This window comes from Aptenodytes forsteri, unplaced genomic scaffold (genome assembly GCF_000699145.1).
Source record: "Aptenodytes forsteri isolate BGI_AS27 unplaced genomic scaffold, ASM69914v1 Scaffold280, whole genome shotgun sequence".
Taxonomy (NCBI): domain Eukaryota; kingdom Metazoa; phylum Chordata; class Aves; order Sphenisciformes; family Spheniscidae; genus Aptenodytes; species Aptenodytes forsteri.
This window is the reverse complement of record NW_008796042.1, coordinates 180,748-195,205: the sequence shown is the minus strand read 5'-3', so window position 1 is coordinate 195,205 and position 14,458 is coordinate 180,748. Positions and strand designations below refer to the sequence as shown.

The 14,458-nt window shown below is 40.2% G+C and overlaps 1 protein-coding gene across 1 annotated transcript in view; it reads left to right on the top strand.

Moving 5' to 3' along the window:
• Positions 1 to 12,913, top strand: part of PARP1 (poly(ADP-ribose) polymerase 1) — a 30,923-nt gene extending 18,010 nt beyond the window's left edge. Inside the window, exons 12-22 of the mRNA XM_019473727.1 lie at positions 407 to 602; positions 1,890 to 2,018; positions 5,276 to 5,359; positions 6,185 to 6,307; positions 6,746 to 6,874; positions 7,632 to 7,730; positions 8,292 to 8,444; positions 8,736 to 8,863; positions 9,259 to 9,320; positions 10,423 to 10,537; positions 12,077 to 12,913. Of these exons, the coding sequence (XP_019329272.1) occupies positions 407 to 602; positions 1,890 to 2,018; positions 5,276 to 5,359; positions 6,185 to 6,307; positions 6,746 to 6,874; positions 7,632 to 7,730; positions 8,292 to 8,444; positions 8,736 to 8,863; positions 9,259 to 9,320; positions 10,423 to 10,537; positions 12,077 to 12,158 (1,300 nt within the window). The 3' untranslated portion in view covers positions 12,159 to 12,913. The remainder of the gene's footprint in view (positions 1 to 406; positions 603 to 1,889; positions 2,019 to 5,275; positions 5,360 to 6,184; positions 6,308 to 6,745; positions 6,875 to 7,631; positions 7,731 to 8,291; positions 8,445 to 8,735; positions 8,864 to 9,258; positions 9,321 to 10,422; positions 10,538 to 12,076) is intronic.
• The last annotated feature ends 1,545 nt before the right edge of the window (positions 12,914 to 14,458 follow it).

Genomic DNA, 14,458 nt, shown 5'->3' with positions numbered 1-14,458 from the left:
AGTTACTTTTGGTTTCTCTAAAAATCTGAACTCTAGGACTTGAGGCTTAAAGATGCATGGTGTTTGTTTTTCAAATATATAATCCCAATAGCCTGAAGATTCGTATTTGTGAAACATTAACACTGAAGAGATACTAACCTCTATTCCTGCTGTGCACACATTTATCCTCAGGGCTGTAGGTCTGGTGTGTTAACACTGGGCAATTTTTTACACCACTTCTTGGACATACGCTCTGTGGTGGCTTTTCTGTTGCGCTCCTGCAGTCGCTGACAGAGAATGTCTTCCATAAAATTAATGGTATGGAAATGGATGATTGGCATGTGGTTGCAGGATCAGTTTCATTTGGACTGAGATCTAGAGCCAGAGTATCTTATGTCTGTTCTTTTCTCGTGTTTTACTTCTCTAGATACTGGGTGTTCAGATCTTGGGGTCGCGTGGGCACTGTAATTGGGAGTAACAAGCTGGAGCAGATGCCCTCAAAAGAAGATGCCGTTGAACACTTCCTGAATTTGTATGAAGAGAAAACTGGCAATTCTTGGCATTCAAAGAACTTCACTAAATATCCCAAAAAATTCTACCCGCTGGAAATAGATTATGGGCAGGTAACTCTGAAATGTCCCTGTACTAGGTGGAGCATTGCTCAGCTGCTTTCCTCTAGCTGTTCTGCGTTCACTGTTGGATCACTTGCACTTAACAAACCTGAGGAATGAAGCACAGGTGCAACTATTGCATCTTCTCTGTGCTACAGAAAGAGAGCTGTAGATCAATGAGTGTCATGCATTAAAACAGATGTGTTGGGAAACTAAGTAGTTTTCCATTGTCAAGTCTGAAGTCCCTTTATTGCTCGTTCCTGTCTACTCTGTAATTGTAAGGATGTTAATCTGAACTTAATTCAGCAGTCATTTCACATACTTCCTGTTTGAAAACACCATTTTCTTTTATTCAAAATAGATACTTCTCATCTGTCTTCTGCGCCCAATATCCTCCCAAATGGTAAAGCAACTCCTATGCAGTATTCGGCTTAGTGCACATATTGAGCAGGCTGAGAATGAGAAATTACTCATTGCCAGTAAGATTTGGCTATTTAGACAGCTACGCTAAAGAAGAATTCTCTTCCTTCTGCCCAGTAGGGGTTTGTGTGTATTTAAAGGCATACCTATAACTTAAACTATTTTCAGATTAAATAGTTCAATGCTGTTAATAGCTATAAAGATACCAGAGAACATATTTTCAAGCCGTTGCATTTTTCTGTGGCCAAATTACCACATGTCATCTTTCAGTGCGAAGTACTCAATGCTTAGCTTTATTTCTGGAAATTTGAATATTGCAGCGGCAGTGTCTGTTACACTGCAATGTACAGTGATATTCTGAAGCATCTGGCAGATGCTTTATTGGTGCAAAGCTCTATCCATGAAAGCATCTAGATGGTATTATGGCTAATTGATGATTCCTGTACTCATCTATGACAGTTTTTATTACAAAAACTTAGTGAAACTGGTTATTGCATCTCTATTTTGTCATAAAAGCAACAAAGTAAACAGTCATTTTTTCATATCAAGGTCTCTATGCAGCAGAAAGCCTGCAGAGAAAGGAATTAATACTGTTGCTTGAGGTGAAGCAGAGATGCATGCAGAGTTCATGTTCCCTTAATTCTACTTATATTTTACAGTGCCACCTCTTAAAATAATGTCTGCCAAATTACTGAATAGGTTGATTTTTAAACCCTCTTTGTTCCAAAATGTCAGAGCAATGTCCCACGCTCCCTGTGAACTTCAGGCTAGTCATAGTATGCATACACTAAATTGGTTTTGAGTCGTTACCATGGCAGCCAGCCTGTTACTTTTATCCTTTGTGATTTTGCTAATTCTGATACTATTTTTACCTCCCAGGATGAAGAAGCTGTCAGGAAACTGACAGTGGGTGCCGGGACTAAGTCAAAACTTGCTAAGCCAATCCAAGACCTGATTAAGATGATCTTTGATGTGGAGAGCATGAAGAAAGCGATGGTGGAATTTGAGGTGACCACGCACGTTCACGTTTCTCGCTTCTAACCCTCCTTTCTCTCTTTACATCATGCTTACACAGCCAGAAGCAAGTTCTTTGCAATCCAGGGTGCATCATACTTCCCAGAAGTCAGTGTGAGTTTTAAATCAGCCTTAAAATAAGGGCAAGAGTCTGACCAGAATTTGCCAAGCACTGGAAGTAGTAACTTGGTTATGATGCGTGCAGCTTTTAAAACATTGGTGTATTCTTTGTTCTTCAGTGGGGAATGCCTGCATCAGTGTCTTCAACTTAACAAGCCTACGAGGAACTCATCTGCAGGTCCTGGGATCAGTAATCATTCTCTCTTTTTTCCAGCGACATGTGCGTCATGACCACTGTTCGCTGAATGCTCTTAAAATATTAACACAGATAGCTGATCTGCTGGTCATGTGAGGCAGGAGGCACTTCTGTTTTGAGTGGTGAACCACATTTTGGGGGGGAGCAAATGAGCGTGCAGCTCGGACTTGAGAAATGCTGCCAGTTGATACATGCACTAATGAAGTGCCTTGACAGAGTCCAGATCCTCTTCTGAACAGGGCCAAACTCGGGATTTTTTTGTTGTATTTCCCATTTGTTCTAATGATATCCTATTTTCATCCATTCTTATTTCCTCCATACTTCTTGATCCATGCTTCTAACAAGCTTTCAGAGAGTGGTTTGGTAGTATCATCTGTCTCTCCTTGCATAGAAACAGTTTTACTGGTGCTCAGAGATCCTGCAGTTTGTTTTAATGCAGCCATTCAAACTGGGTTAATTCTAAATAAAAAATTTCAATTTTCTTCAGCCAGCTTAGTTATCCTGCTCTAAGACTTCATATTTAAGCAGTTGTTGTTTGCTCTCTATACCAGTATTTCATGTATCTACTTTTCAGAACAGGCTTTGCACCATTTTGTACAGCTTGTCTGAAAGCTTTCAGATGGCTTGCCCAACATTTTGTAGTACCTTGGGTTAATTGTGTTCTCCTGTATCTTCAGTGGTTTTTTTACATCAAAGTGTTCTAAAATACTAACAATTCTTTGTAACTGGAACTGGCTAAAGACTCTGAACTGATCATCATCTGATGTCTTCTGGTTTTGTAAAACTCTGTTGAAACTATGTTAATTCACACCAGCTGCAGATCTATAGGAGACCTGGGAGTCCAGATGGGCCTGTCTTCCTATTAGATTTATCTTCCTGTACTGTTGCTGCCGAACAGCTGTTTTCCATTAGAGGAAATAATGTTTTTCCTAGATAGAGGTTTCTGTGCATCCTCTGAAAACTGCTGCTTGTTTCCTTTAATCAGCCTGATCTCAAGTATTTCGTTCCATCCAGGCACTCTCGTTCTGTCAAAACTGTAGCAAATTCTTAGTCTTTCCATTACACGACAATAGATTTACCTGACGTATTTCTCTTCCTGCTTCTAGTTTAGCTTTCAAGAGTTTTACCTCACCAAGCATACAGGAGTTTATTACAATTATCTATGTAATTGCCTTACATGACAAGGCTGTTAGAGGGCTGAGTCTGTTCTAGTGCTGTGTCCTCTCTTGCCTGGGTGGAAGGCAAACAACTCCCTTGCCTCTCGTGACAACCTTGGTGCCCACATCTGTGATGTGGAGCTAATTCTTCATGTTAACCCTCAGTACATCTGGCAGTAATTGCAGTGCTGTTGTTTTATACCCAGCCCTCTGGCTGCTGTGCTCTTTTGATGCATCTAATGATAAAGCTTTGGATGCAGTTTAGCTTTATATTAGCTCTGCAGGGCTCTGTTCACCTCCCGTGACTCACAAGAGACACAAACTCCAGCCCCTTGGCTGTATGTGGGCTCTGTAAGAGATATATTACTCAGTCACATTGTTGGGGGATGTGTTAGTTTATAGGTGTTAGTGTTTATGTGTTAGTGCTTATATGTGTTAGTTTATAGGTTTATATAACTTATAGTTAGTATAGGTGTCCGCAGCTATTCTGCACATCCAAGTTAAATGGCCCATTTTACATGTTCTTCATGATTTTTCAGCTAATAATTAGATAATACAGATGGATGGTACTCAACAAGAACGTATTGGTCCCAAAAGTTTGGGAGCTGCAAATCTATTGCAAGTTGTTTTTCATGAGGTTTTTAATCTTGGCTTTGTGACTCTCGTGTCCCCAAGACATGATCAGTTTTGAAGCCTGTCTTTTCTCTTGCAGTCCATCTTGGCTTTTCTTAGTATCTGGCTTTACGTATGCTTAGCTGCAGCTAAAGGTGAAAGTTCTCCTAAGCCCAGTGCAGGGTGGAAATCTCCATACAAAATCAGTTCAGGGCTTTCACACCAGTCTGTAGTTTGGAAGAGCCTTCTGAGTTCAGTTTGCAGAGAAGGTTCGCATAAAGCTGGGTTTCCTAGCTCCATAATGAATAAATAATGTGGAACTTATCCAGATGGTATGTGATATACATGGTTTCATAAGATCTTCTGTCCTTGAGCTGAATCTTAAACCCATCAAGTTAAGTAAAAGCTAGTTTGACCTGCAGGGTGTACGGTGAGTGCTGTTAAGAGTCCAGAGGGTCTATGTATGATCGTTGTAAAAGACTCCATTGGACCTGACTTTTATCGAATGTTTTTGCATTCAGCTGGTCCTTAACTATGCAAGGATTTAATGCAAATTCGAAACTCTCCCAAGATCTGTCAATACACAAACAAAAGCAACGTAAATTAAATCGGTGGATAAATGCAGGCAACCAAGACATTGCTTTTAACTTAGTTGCTTTTTTTTTGGTTCATTTTTCATTAATGAATACGAAGCATCTTATAACCTCTTTGCATTTGACCCTTGATAATTGTAGGGTAAAATTGGAAGAAGGTGTCTAGGTTGTGCATGGAGACACAGGTGATCTTATGAACAAGAATTATTTAATTCAGTTTGCTGCTTTGCCAGCCTGAAATGTATGGTTACTGAAGTGATTGAGGAATCCATCTGACACCAGGGCAATATTAAACTTCTAGCCAGATGCTATTTTTGTGTTGCCCTAGCATGCATGCTTAGTTTTCCATTGCAGTATTCCTTTGTTTATAGGATGTCTTCTCAGTAGCGTGCACTGTCCTTCTGACATCATTCCTCGATCCACAGAGATTAATACCAAGTCTGAAATGTTTCCATTCTTCGTGTGGTCAGTCCTACCAGGATGGAGAGATTTGTTCCCTGGAAACTAGAGGGGGAATGCTGCAGTGGTTTCAATGTATTGAAATCCTGTTTTAATCGTTTAAATCTTCATCAGATTGACCTGCAGAAGATGCCATTGGGAAAACTGAGCAAGCGACAGATCCAGAGCGCATACTCCATCCTTAATGAGGTTCAGCAGGTGAGCATGAAAGAGATGTTAGAGCAAGAGGGGAATTCAGAAGTTGTTCTGGGCTCGGAGTGGGGTGAATGCTGAGCTGTGTGTATAAAGATCTGTGCTCTCTCTCATTGGAGAAGAGGATATGGCTTCCATGGGTAACTAGTTAGTTCTCTTCACTGTTGTACCAGTTCGGGCAGTACTTGGATCTTTCACACTGTCGCAGCACAAACTTCAGGCTTAGCCAGACATAAATGGCAGTTGAGCAAATGAAGCTGGTGTCTTGATCTAGTAGCAAGCTGGTGTTTCCACCCCAGAGAAGTCTGGTTTAGGATGAGAATAAAGGTTAAGTTGACACAGGAAAGGGTCTGGCTTGATGACATTACTGTATTTACACATCATGATCTGGACCATTCCAAGAATCACTACATAGTATTATTGCCTGAACAGCTTGCAAAAGTGTACCAGCATACCCCATTTTTTGTTATGGGCTCCCTGGCAAAGCATAGATATGCGAAGTTTTACTTCAGTTGTTAGAGTAGACCAGAACCTTGCCAAGGACATATGCACCCCTTCCATATCCAGAAGCCTTTATTTTGCCTTCCGGAAACATAGTCCCCATTAGATATTTCTTGTACCAGAAATTCTGTGTATTTCTGTGCAAGTACTGTGACTTACTACGTGCAAAACAAATAGAATTGCCCTTTTTAGTTCTGTGAGAGTTTCAGCATTAACGCTACTTGTATTGCTGCTTCTGTGTATTAGTCCTCAAGTATCTTGTGTGTGTCTGTTGCTATGAAGACTTAATCTTACTCACTAATTTTATTTGGTGCTTGTTGTCTTCTCTAGGCAGTTTCTGACAGTGGTTCAGAATCCCAGATCTTGGACCTCTCCAACCGCTTCTATACTCTGATTCCTCATGACTTTGGGATGAAGAAACCACCTCTCCTAAATAACTTGGAATACATTCAGGTATTGACTGGAAACAGTCACCTGTTGTTTGTAGGCAACAGGTCTGATATTCTCTGTGTTAGATGTCTGATTTGTGAGGTTTTAAGACTTACTTTAACCTCATGCTTTCATGAGGTTAAGCTTGTTTTTCTTCAGAATGTCTTTTTCTTTGTTTATATGCATATGTGTCTATACCTTATATATAATTATTTGTATATTTATTAGAAGATATATATGTTAAATATTATGGCCTATTTATGTGTATATGTGTGTGTGTATTTTAGTATATTTAAGTGTGTGTGTGTATATTTAAAATTAAAAAAAAAAGGCAGCGTCGTTGTGTTGTTAGATGGCAGCATGTGGCCAGTGATTCACATACACTTTTATAATTTGGGGTATTCCAGAGTTATTCTGAACATGTGAAAGACACAAGTAAAATAATGTCTTTAAATTCTTCAGGCTAAAGTGCAAATGTTGGACAACTTGCTTGATATTGAGGTTGCTTACAGCCTTCTCAGAGGTGGAAATGAAGATGGAGATAAAGACCCAATTGACATCAACTATGAAAAACTTCGAACTGATATTAAGGTAAAGGAAATAAAAGGAAATGAGTGCCTGTGAATACAAGCTGATGTCCTGTTAGTTTGGAGTATAACAAATCACCTAAACTGTAAGTGGACGATGTGTTGGCATGAGTTCAGTGAAGGACCACTGAGATGGTTAAGGGACCGGAGCATGTGTTGTACGAGGAGATGCTGAAAGAGCTGGGGCTTTTTAACCTGGAGAAAAGAAGGCTCAGGGGATATCTTGTCAATGTCTATGAATACCTGATGGGAGAAGGGTGTAAAGAAGACAGACTCTTTTCAGTGGTATCCCGTGACAAGAGGCAATGGGCAGAAACTGAAATACAGGAAATTGTATTTAAACAAAAGAAAAAGCTTTTGTTGTTGATGGTGTTTTGTTTGGGGGTTTTTGTTTGTTTGTTTACTGTGAGGGTGGTCAAACACTAAAAGTGTTGCCTGCAGAGGCTGTGGAGGCGCTGTTCTTGGAGGTGTTGAAAGCCTGACTGGACTCAGCCCTTGGCAACCTCCTCCAGCTGACCGTGCTTTGAGCAGGAGAGTTGGAAATCATCTCAATTTCCAGAGGTGCCTTCCTGTCTCAGACATTCTGTACTGAGTGCTGTCTGTACACTTGTACATCTTCTCTAGCTGGGAATAAATTTCCACCTAAATGATAAAGGAGGCTTAAACTGGGGAGTTGCAAGCATATGGTGGATGTCATCATGTTATAAGAAAGCCTGCTAGTTTGTATGCTAAAGAAACTTACCTTGTTTGCCTCTTTGCAGGTTGTTGACAAAGATTCAGAAGAAGCCAAGATTATTAAACAATATGTGAAAAATACTCATGCCGCTACTCACAATGCATATGATCTCAAAGTCGTGGATGTAAGCTGGGCAATACTGGGATTTAAGTTTGTGAAGATGGACTCTTCTAAGCTGACTTACTTGTTCACAGTTTCCTTTTATTTTTGAGTAGCTTATCTAGTTTCCTTTGTTGACGGGATGGTTTCATAGACCAACTGCCATTTAATAGAATAGCAAAAGTCTAGGCAGAGATGAGTCTAAGCTTACTGAGGTGTCTTTGGGGGTGTGTTTTTATTTTAATTTAATTGGCCTCAAAAAAGAGGTGGAGGAGTAATCATCTTCTAAAATTGAGCCTTAGTTCATTGAATGATTTTTCAGAAAACTATGGTCTCATGAAAATGCAGAAGGGAAGGTGGAGAAGTAATCAATAACAAGTACTGTGTGATCAATGCTACCTCTTTTTTGCTAGCATGAAATAGCAAACTTGTAAATGCTAAAAACCATCCAGATCAACTTTCCTAGCAGATTAGTGTATATTCCAGACTGGATGATTTTTTTTTTTTTTTAATCTAACTAGTTGCATGATGGTAACGGTTTATTTGCTTGGTTGTTCTTTTTCTCCTATCCCTTTTTGAATTGAAGATCTTCAGGATTGAGCGTGAAGGAGAGAGTCAGCGTTACAAGCCATTTAAGCAGCTTCATAATCGCCAGCTGCTGTGGCACGGTTCCCGCACCACCAACTTTGCTGGTATCCTCTCGCAGGGTCTCCGGATAGCTCCCCCTGAAGCTCCTGTGGTATGTTAAACAGATAGCTTCTCTGGCTGCCTCCATCCCTGTGCCCAGAGATGGCCACAGTTGGAGACAACCTAAATAGGAGAATTTCTGTGTGGGGAGGGCTCAGTGTTATCTCTCAGCATGCAGGCAACATTGTGTGTCCAGAGTGGGTTGCTGACTGGTGTCCACAAGAGCTTGAGTTGCAGCTTTGCTCTCCTGGGAGGCCAGCCAGGTGGATTCAATGCTGCCTTTGTGTTACTGTCCCAATCTTTTTTTCTTTTTTTTTTTTTATCTTTCTTTTGCTGCTTGCAGACCGGCTACATGTTTGGGAAGGGCATCTATTTTGCAGACATGGTATCCAAGAGTGCCAACTACTGTCACACATCTCAAGCTGATCCCATAGGCTTAGTACTACTGGGAGAAGTTGCCCTTGGAAATATGTGAGTAACTTATGAAGAGTATTTGCCGAATGTCCTTAATATATCATGGGAGAAGGTGATGCTAAAATTGTAAGCCTTTTCTCCGGTGTGAAGAAAGAGCACTTTGTATTTCTTTAGAAACAAGATTTCTTTTTTCTTAAAATGAGAGCTATTTGGTGGGGCAAAAAAGTCAGTGTTACAGGTCTAGAATCTTACACTAAATGCCAATATCATTAAAATTAGTAACTGAGACAAAGAAGGAAGGCTGTTGAGTTCCAGAAGAATAGAATCTGAATTAACTTTATATTAACTCACCATAAAGTGAAGCCGGGGGGGGGGGAGAAAAAAAACGATTTTTCACCAAGATAATTTAAGGTGAATGTAAAATGCTATTGTGTGTTCTTTGTGCTGTCCAGGTATGAGCTAAAGAATGCTTCTCACATAACAAAATTGCCCAAGGGAAAACACAGTGTGAAAGGTAAGCATTAGTAGTTGTCATTGGTAATCTGTTATTGATGGCAAACTCACCTTGTGGCTCTCTGCTTAGCAAAGAGAACTATAGTAATGTCATAGCTGTACTTCCTTTAAGGGTTGCATAATGTTGCCCTATAGTTGCATCTGTATACGTGTATATGGTGTTTTGAGGTGGGAGTTAGTACACTTGGAATGTTAAGACTGAAGTTAATGTGTTGCTTGAAGTTCAGGAGGAAACTCATTTGATATTACACAAGAGAAAATGTAAGGTGCGTTCTCCAACTTATTACTTGCTTTCATCATAACAATACTATGTATTTTAGAAGAAAGATGAGAGGTTTGATAGATCAGAAGAATAATTGTTTAGCTTTCAAAGTGCCTTAGAAGCTTGGAGAGACGGGAAAATCTAAGAATAAAAGTTCAGATGGAACAGCTGTTCTCATTACATTTCTATCTGCAAAAAGTATCAGTATATTGCACTGAAAAAGAAGATGAGAGAAAAGACTTAGCTCTGTAATTCAAGCAAAAGAAATGGTAATCATGACTATCTTCTGTACCGAGATGGGAGAGTGGAGAACAGTAACATTCAGTAATGAGTGGCTTTTCTTAAACTATTCATTTTGAGAGGCTTAAAAAATCAGTTGCCTAAAATAGAATAAAATGTGATTTAGCATCTTTTTCAATACATACTACTCACAGTATTATGGATGTCAAATCAGATTTGTATTGAAGAGTTTAAAGAGAATAAGAATTGGTTTGTTACACATATCTGAAAATGCTTCAGTGTGCATATTTTCATTAATAGACCTAGGATATGAGAGCTATAAGGCTGGTCTGTTTTAGCTTTGATCATACAGATTAGACAATTAACAGCCAAAAGTCTAAAATTCTCACTTTTAATGTAGCAGAGTACGAGTACCATAAGTATGGTGATGCTGAATTGAATAAACAGACTATATCCTTTTGTGTTCTTTTTAAGATACTTTTGCACGTGCAGCATTTGAAAAGATATGTGAAGTAACATTTGGCTGGCTGAGTGATTTTCTTTATGTGCAAAGTCTGTGTTTGCCTTCTAGATTTGTAACTAATGTGTTTTCCCTTTCTAGGCTTGGGCAAAACTGCACCTGATCCCACAGCCACTACCACCCTTGGTGGTGTAGAGATTCCCTTAGGGAATGGGATCTCAACAGGAATTAATGATACCTGTCTCCTGTATAATGAGTATCCTTTGCTAGTATGTTGGCTGCACACTGTGTTTGAGTGTTGCTGAGTTTAGCAGGACCTCGCTGATGTCGGTCAGGAGTTTTGGCACACTGTGTTTTGTTTCTTTTAGATCTGCTTTGGAGTACTCACAGACAACTCAGAGTCTCTTCTCCAAGGGAGATGATTTTTACAGCTGTCACACTTAAATTGTCATTCTGCAAAAAAGGAAACAATACACATAGCAAATAGCTTTTGCCCCAAGAGGACTCAATACCTGAAGGCATTGGAGTGGCCAGGCAACACTGCCCAGTAGTGCCTTGCCCAGAGACGTGCCAGGACAAGGGAAGGGGAATGCAACCCGTGGTTGTTTCACATCACTCCAGTCTGGTTTCTTCCTTGTGGTGCTGTGGTTGGCCAGCTTGGTGAGGAGGAGGTGGGGGAGCCAGCTCTGTGGCTTGATGGAGTCTCTCATCACACAACTTCTCTTGTGTTCCCCAGACCCTTTGCAAGTATTGAGGTAAACCTCAGATGCCCATCAGAGATGTAGCCGTTAAGCCTCTTTTCTAGGCAGAAGTGCCCCCAAGTGAATGTGTGCTCAACATTCACAAGAGGTCATAAGAATAAGTGATGTCTAAGGTCCCAGATCAATCTCTTCACTGCCAATGAAGCAAGTAATCCATTAATACCACCTCTGGGTTGTGTAGAAACTGTCTTCTCTCTTGGTAGGCTGTTTTTCTCTTACAAGCGGTTTTGGCCACAGAACTCATGGCAATACTGTTTTTATCTTGAGTTTTCTTAAATACAGCATCTGTCTTGGTCAGATGATAAAATATAATACAGTTGTTAATAGCTAATTGAGGTAATATGATGTGCATTCATTTTGTTTTACAGTGTGTTTAATGGATGCTTTTCACCTAAAATTGGGATTAGAGGTAAGTTTGAGGCCTAAAGCATTGAGAAACAAATAGGCAAGGTGGGACTGTCTTCTGAAAAAATAAAATGGTGCAGTGTGGTTATAGGATGTGCAAGCACGCCAGTCATTGTAGAGCTCTTCTCTGTGATTCCAGTTTGGTTTTTTTTTTAGTAGGAAATTAAGAGGACATTAATAATGACTTTGTGCTGGAAGGTAGCAATAGAGCTACAATTATAATTGTAGATGCCAGGTCTGTAACTGCAGATCTCATCTAGGCTACGTTGCTCCACTGTTTAGATAGCGAGAAAGATGTGTGTTACGGCTCTGGCTGACAAAAAATAATCTTCAAGAGCTACAGCCCCATATCTAAGTCAGTTCACCTGCCTGTCACTCAGGATTCCTGCTGCACCACCATTAATTCTGCATATGACTGTTAGTCGTTTGTTTCTAACTATTGTATAAAACATTTTCAGATTCAAAGAAAAGTCAAATTTAAAGATTTGTGGTTTGACCTGTTAGAACTGCTTAATCACACAGGCATCTATATGGTAACTTAAGTTCAAAGGTGAAGTTTGACTGTAGTTTGAGTTTTTTCTGTGTTGTTAATATCAACAACTGTAATTATTCCTTAACATTCTTCCCAGATATATTGTGTATGATGTTGCTCAGGTAAATCTGAAGTACCTGCTGAAACTGAAATTCAACTATAAGACATCACTCTGGTGAACAGTATTTAGAAGCCCTGTTAGAGTTATACTGTAGTTACACTATAGCGTTGACTTCTGACATGCTTACGCATTGACTTCTCTTACCAAGATATCAAAAGCTAAACTGCAGAAGAGGTTACTAAATCCTATTTAGTACAACACTTAGTGAAAGTTTTATATAAATGTGTGGCAACACACGGACCTGAATTCTGATGAGAAACGAGTACCTGGTTTTGTTTTATACCACTTCTAATTTTGGGGCTTTCAAGTGTTTCTTTTAATTGACCAAACTGACCAAAAAAAAAAAAATCAAGCTTGTGTTTTTAGCCAAACAGAGCTGGGCAATAGCAGAAGGAACTTGAGGAAGTTTGCGATATTCACTCTGTTAAGGTTTCCTCTTGTTTAAGATACCCTTTTTCAGTTTTCATTTGAATAAATGATAAATGTGCATTTATTTTGAGGTAAAAAATAAAAGCTAATTTCATACTAACAGCTTTATGTTTCAAAACTTCCAAATGGTTTTGGTTTGAGTCATGTTTTAAATGTATTTGGTAGAATGTTCTTAAACATGATATCTCTCTCTGAAGATCAAATGCCAAATACTGAAATCTGTAGTCACGTTTCAGGAAGTCATGGTGAATTGAAAATTTGGACTTTCCACTGCGACTTCATCTGTCAACAGTTGGTGTGGTAAACATGGAAAATGAACTTGTGGCTGTTTGAATTTAGTATTAGCCCCAATAAACCTCCTTTAAATATCTACCTTCAACGTGATGTAAGTTGGTTGTTGTAGACTCAAGTCCCAACAAAGCCGTAAGTTGAGTTTGGGTTCAGACTTTACTCATCATGACCTGGAGTGAGATATATTGCCACTCTGTGGGTAGTCTTGAATTCTCTGTCTTGAAACATCAATATAAACTAATAATTTCAATGTTCAGTGATGTTTGTTACTTCTCTTAAACTAACTCACTTTCAGTAAGTCATTGAGCAATATGGAGTACTTGACTTATAGTGCAACACCAGTCCTTTCTCTTCAAAAATTACTTATTTCCCTGAGCTATTACGGCAAGTTGGCTGATCCCCAGGGACAGCTCTGCATGGGTAGTGCATTCAGTATCTCCTCCACTGTGACAGTTCCCTTCCCAAGAAGGGACAGTTCAAGCTCATTCTGATGGTTGCAGCTTCAGTCTTCGGTAACCTGCATGGAAAATACAGATCCATTTCCTAAAATGTTGTGATGCCCTGGTGCCTTTGAAAGAGGAGCTCCAAGCCAAAGTGGTTGCTTACAGTGCAGCTGTTCCCAGGATCTGTGAAGGAGAGGAGGATGAGGAGTGATAGATGGAAAACAGAGCAGCTGCTGATGGGGAGAGAAGGAAATGCAGAAGGACTGGGTAAGTCATATGACTTGAGGACAGTTGAACACGGAATCAGTTGAGGTTGGTGCTTGTGGATTTGAGAGGAAGTGAAGAGAGTGGCCCTTGTCTTCTGGTTCTTCAGTAGCTTAACCAGTGGCTAATCATTGTTTCACTTCCAACAGAAACTTTTGGTCAGTCATTTAAGACTTAGGTATAATCTTGTCAGTCTCTGAAAGAGAACATGAGAGATGGTTCAGTTTAGTTGTGAGGTAGATTTTTTTTTTTTTTCCTTCCCCCTAAAAAAACCAGCTCAGTTTGAGACCAGGAATTAAAGGTCGATGCTTTCGATGTTCCCTCTGTCACCTGTACCAGAGGTGGCTCAGAGTTCCCTTTTGCTCTAAGACCTCTTGTCCTGCCCTAAGATATGGCCGTAAGCGCTATGTAGCACAAGAAGCATTTTACGATGTGTATGTAGTGCTGAGTTACAGTTGCAGCACAAGCAAGTATATCGCAAGCTGTCTCTAGCCTCGCAAATACAGCAGTAAAAGATACAGTGGGACAGGACTTTCTGAAGAGGCAGTGGATGCCCTTTGGGGACCATAAGAGACCCCTGGTGTGACTGTCCTGCAGTGGAATCTAATGTGAATTCAGGGTGCTGCTTCTGCTGCCAGCTCGTCCGACTGCAAAGCAGCCCTGCCTCTCCTGAAAGCAGGTGCTGGTGCTGCTGTGACCCAGCATACAGACGGCCTCTCCCTGGGGCCAGGCTGAGAAGAGCAGCTCAGTGACAACCACTGAAGGCATTACTTTTGGAGTATGTGCACGAAGCAGAGCTGGATGAATAGGTAGTCCCATTTCTGTCAAAACTACTTGAAAGAAACGAGTTGTCAAGACATTGGGTCTCATGACATCCTCTGCTTTTTTCAGAGGAGGGATGTTGAGGAACGACTTCTGATCTAAATGTTGA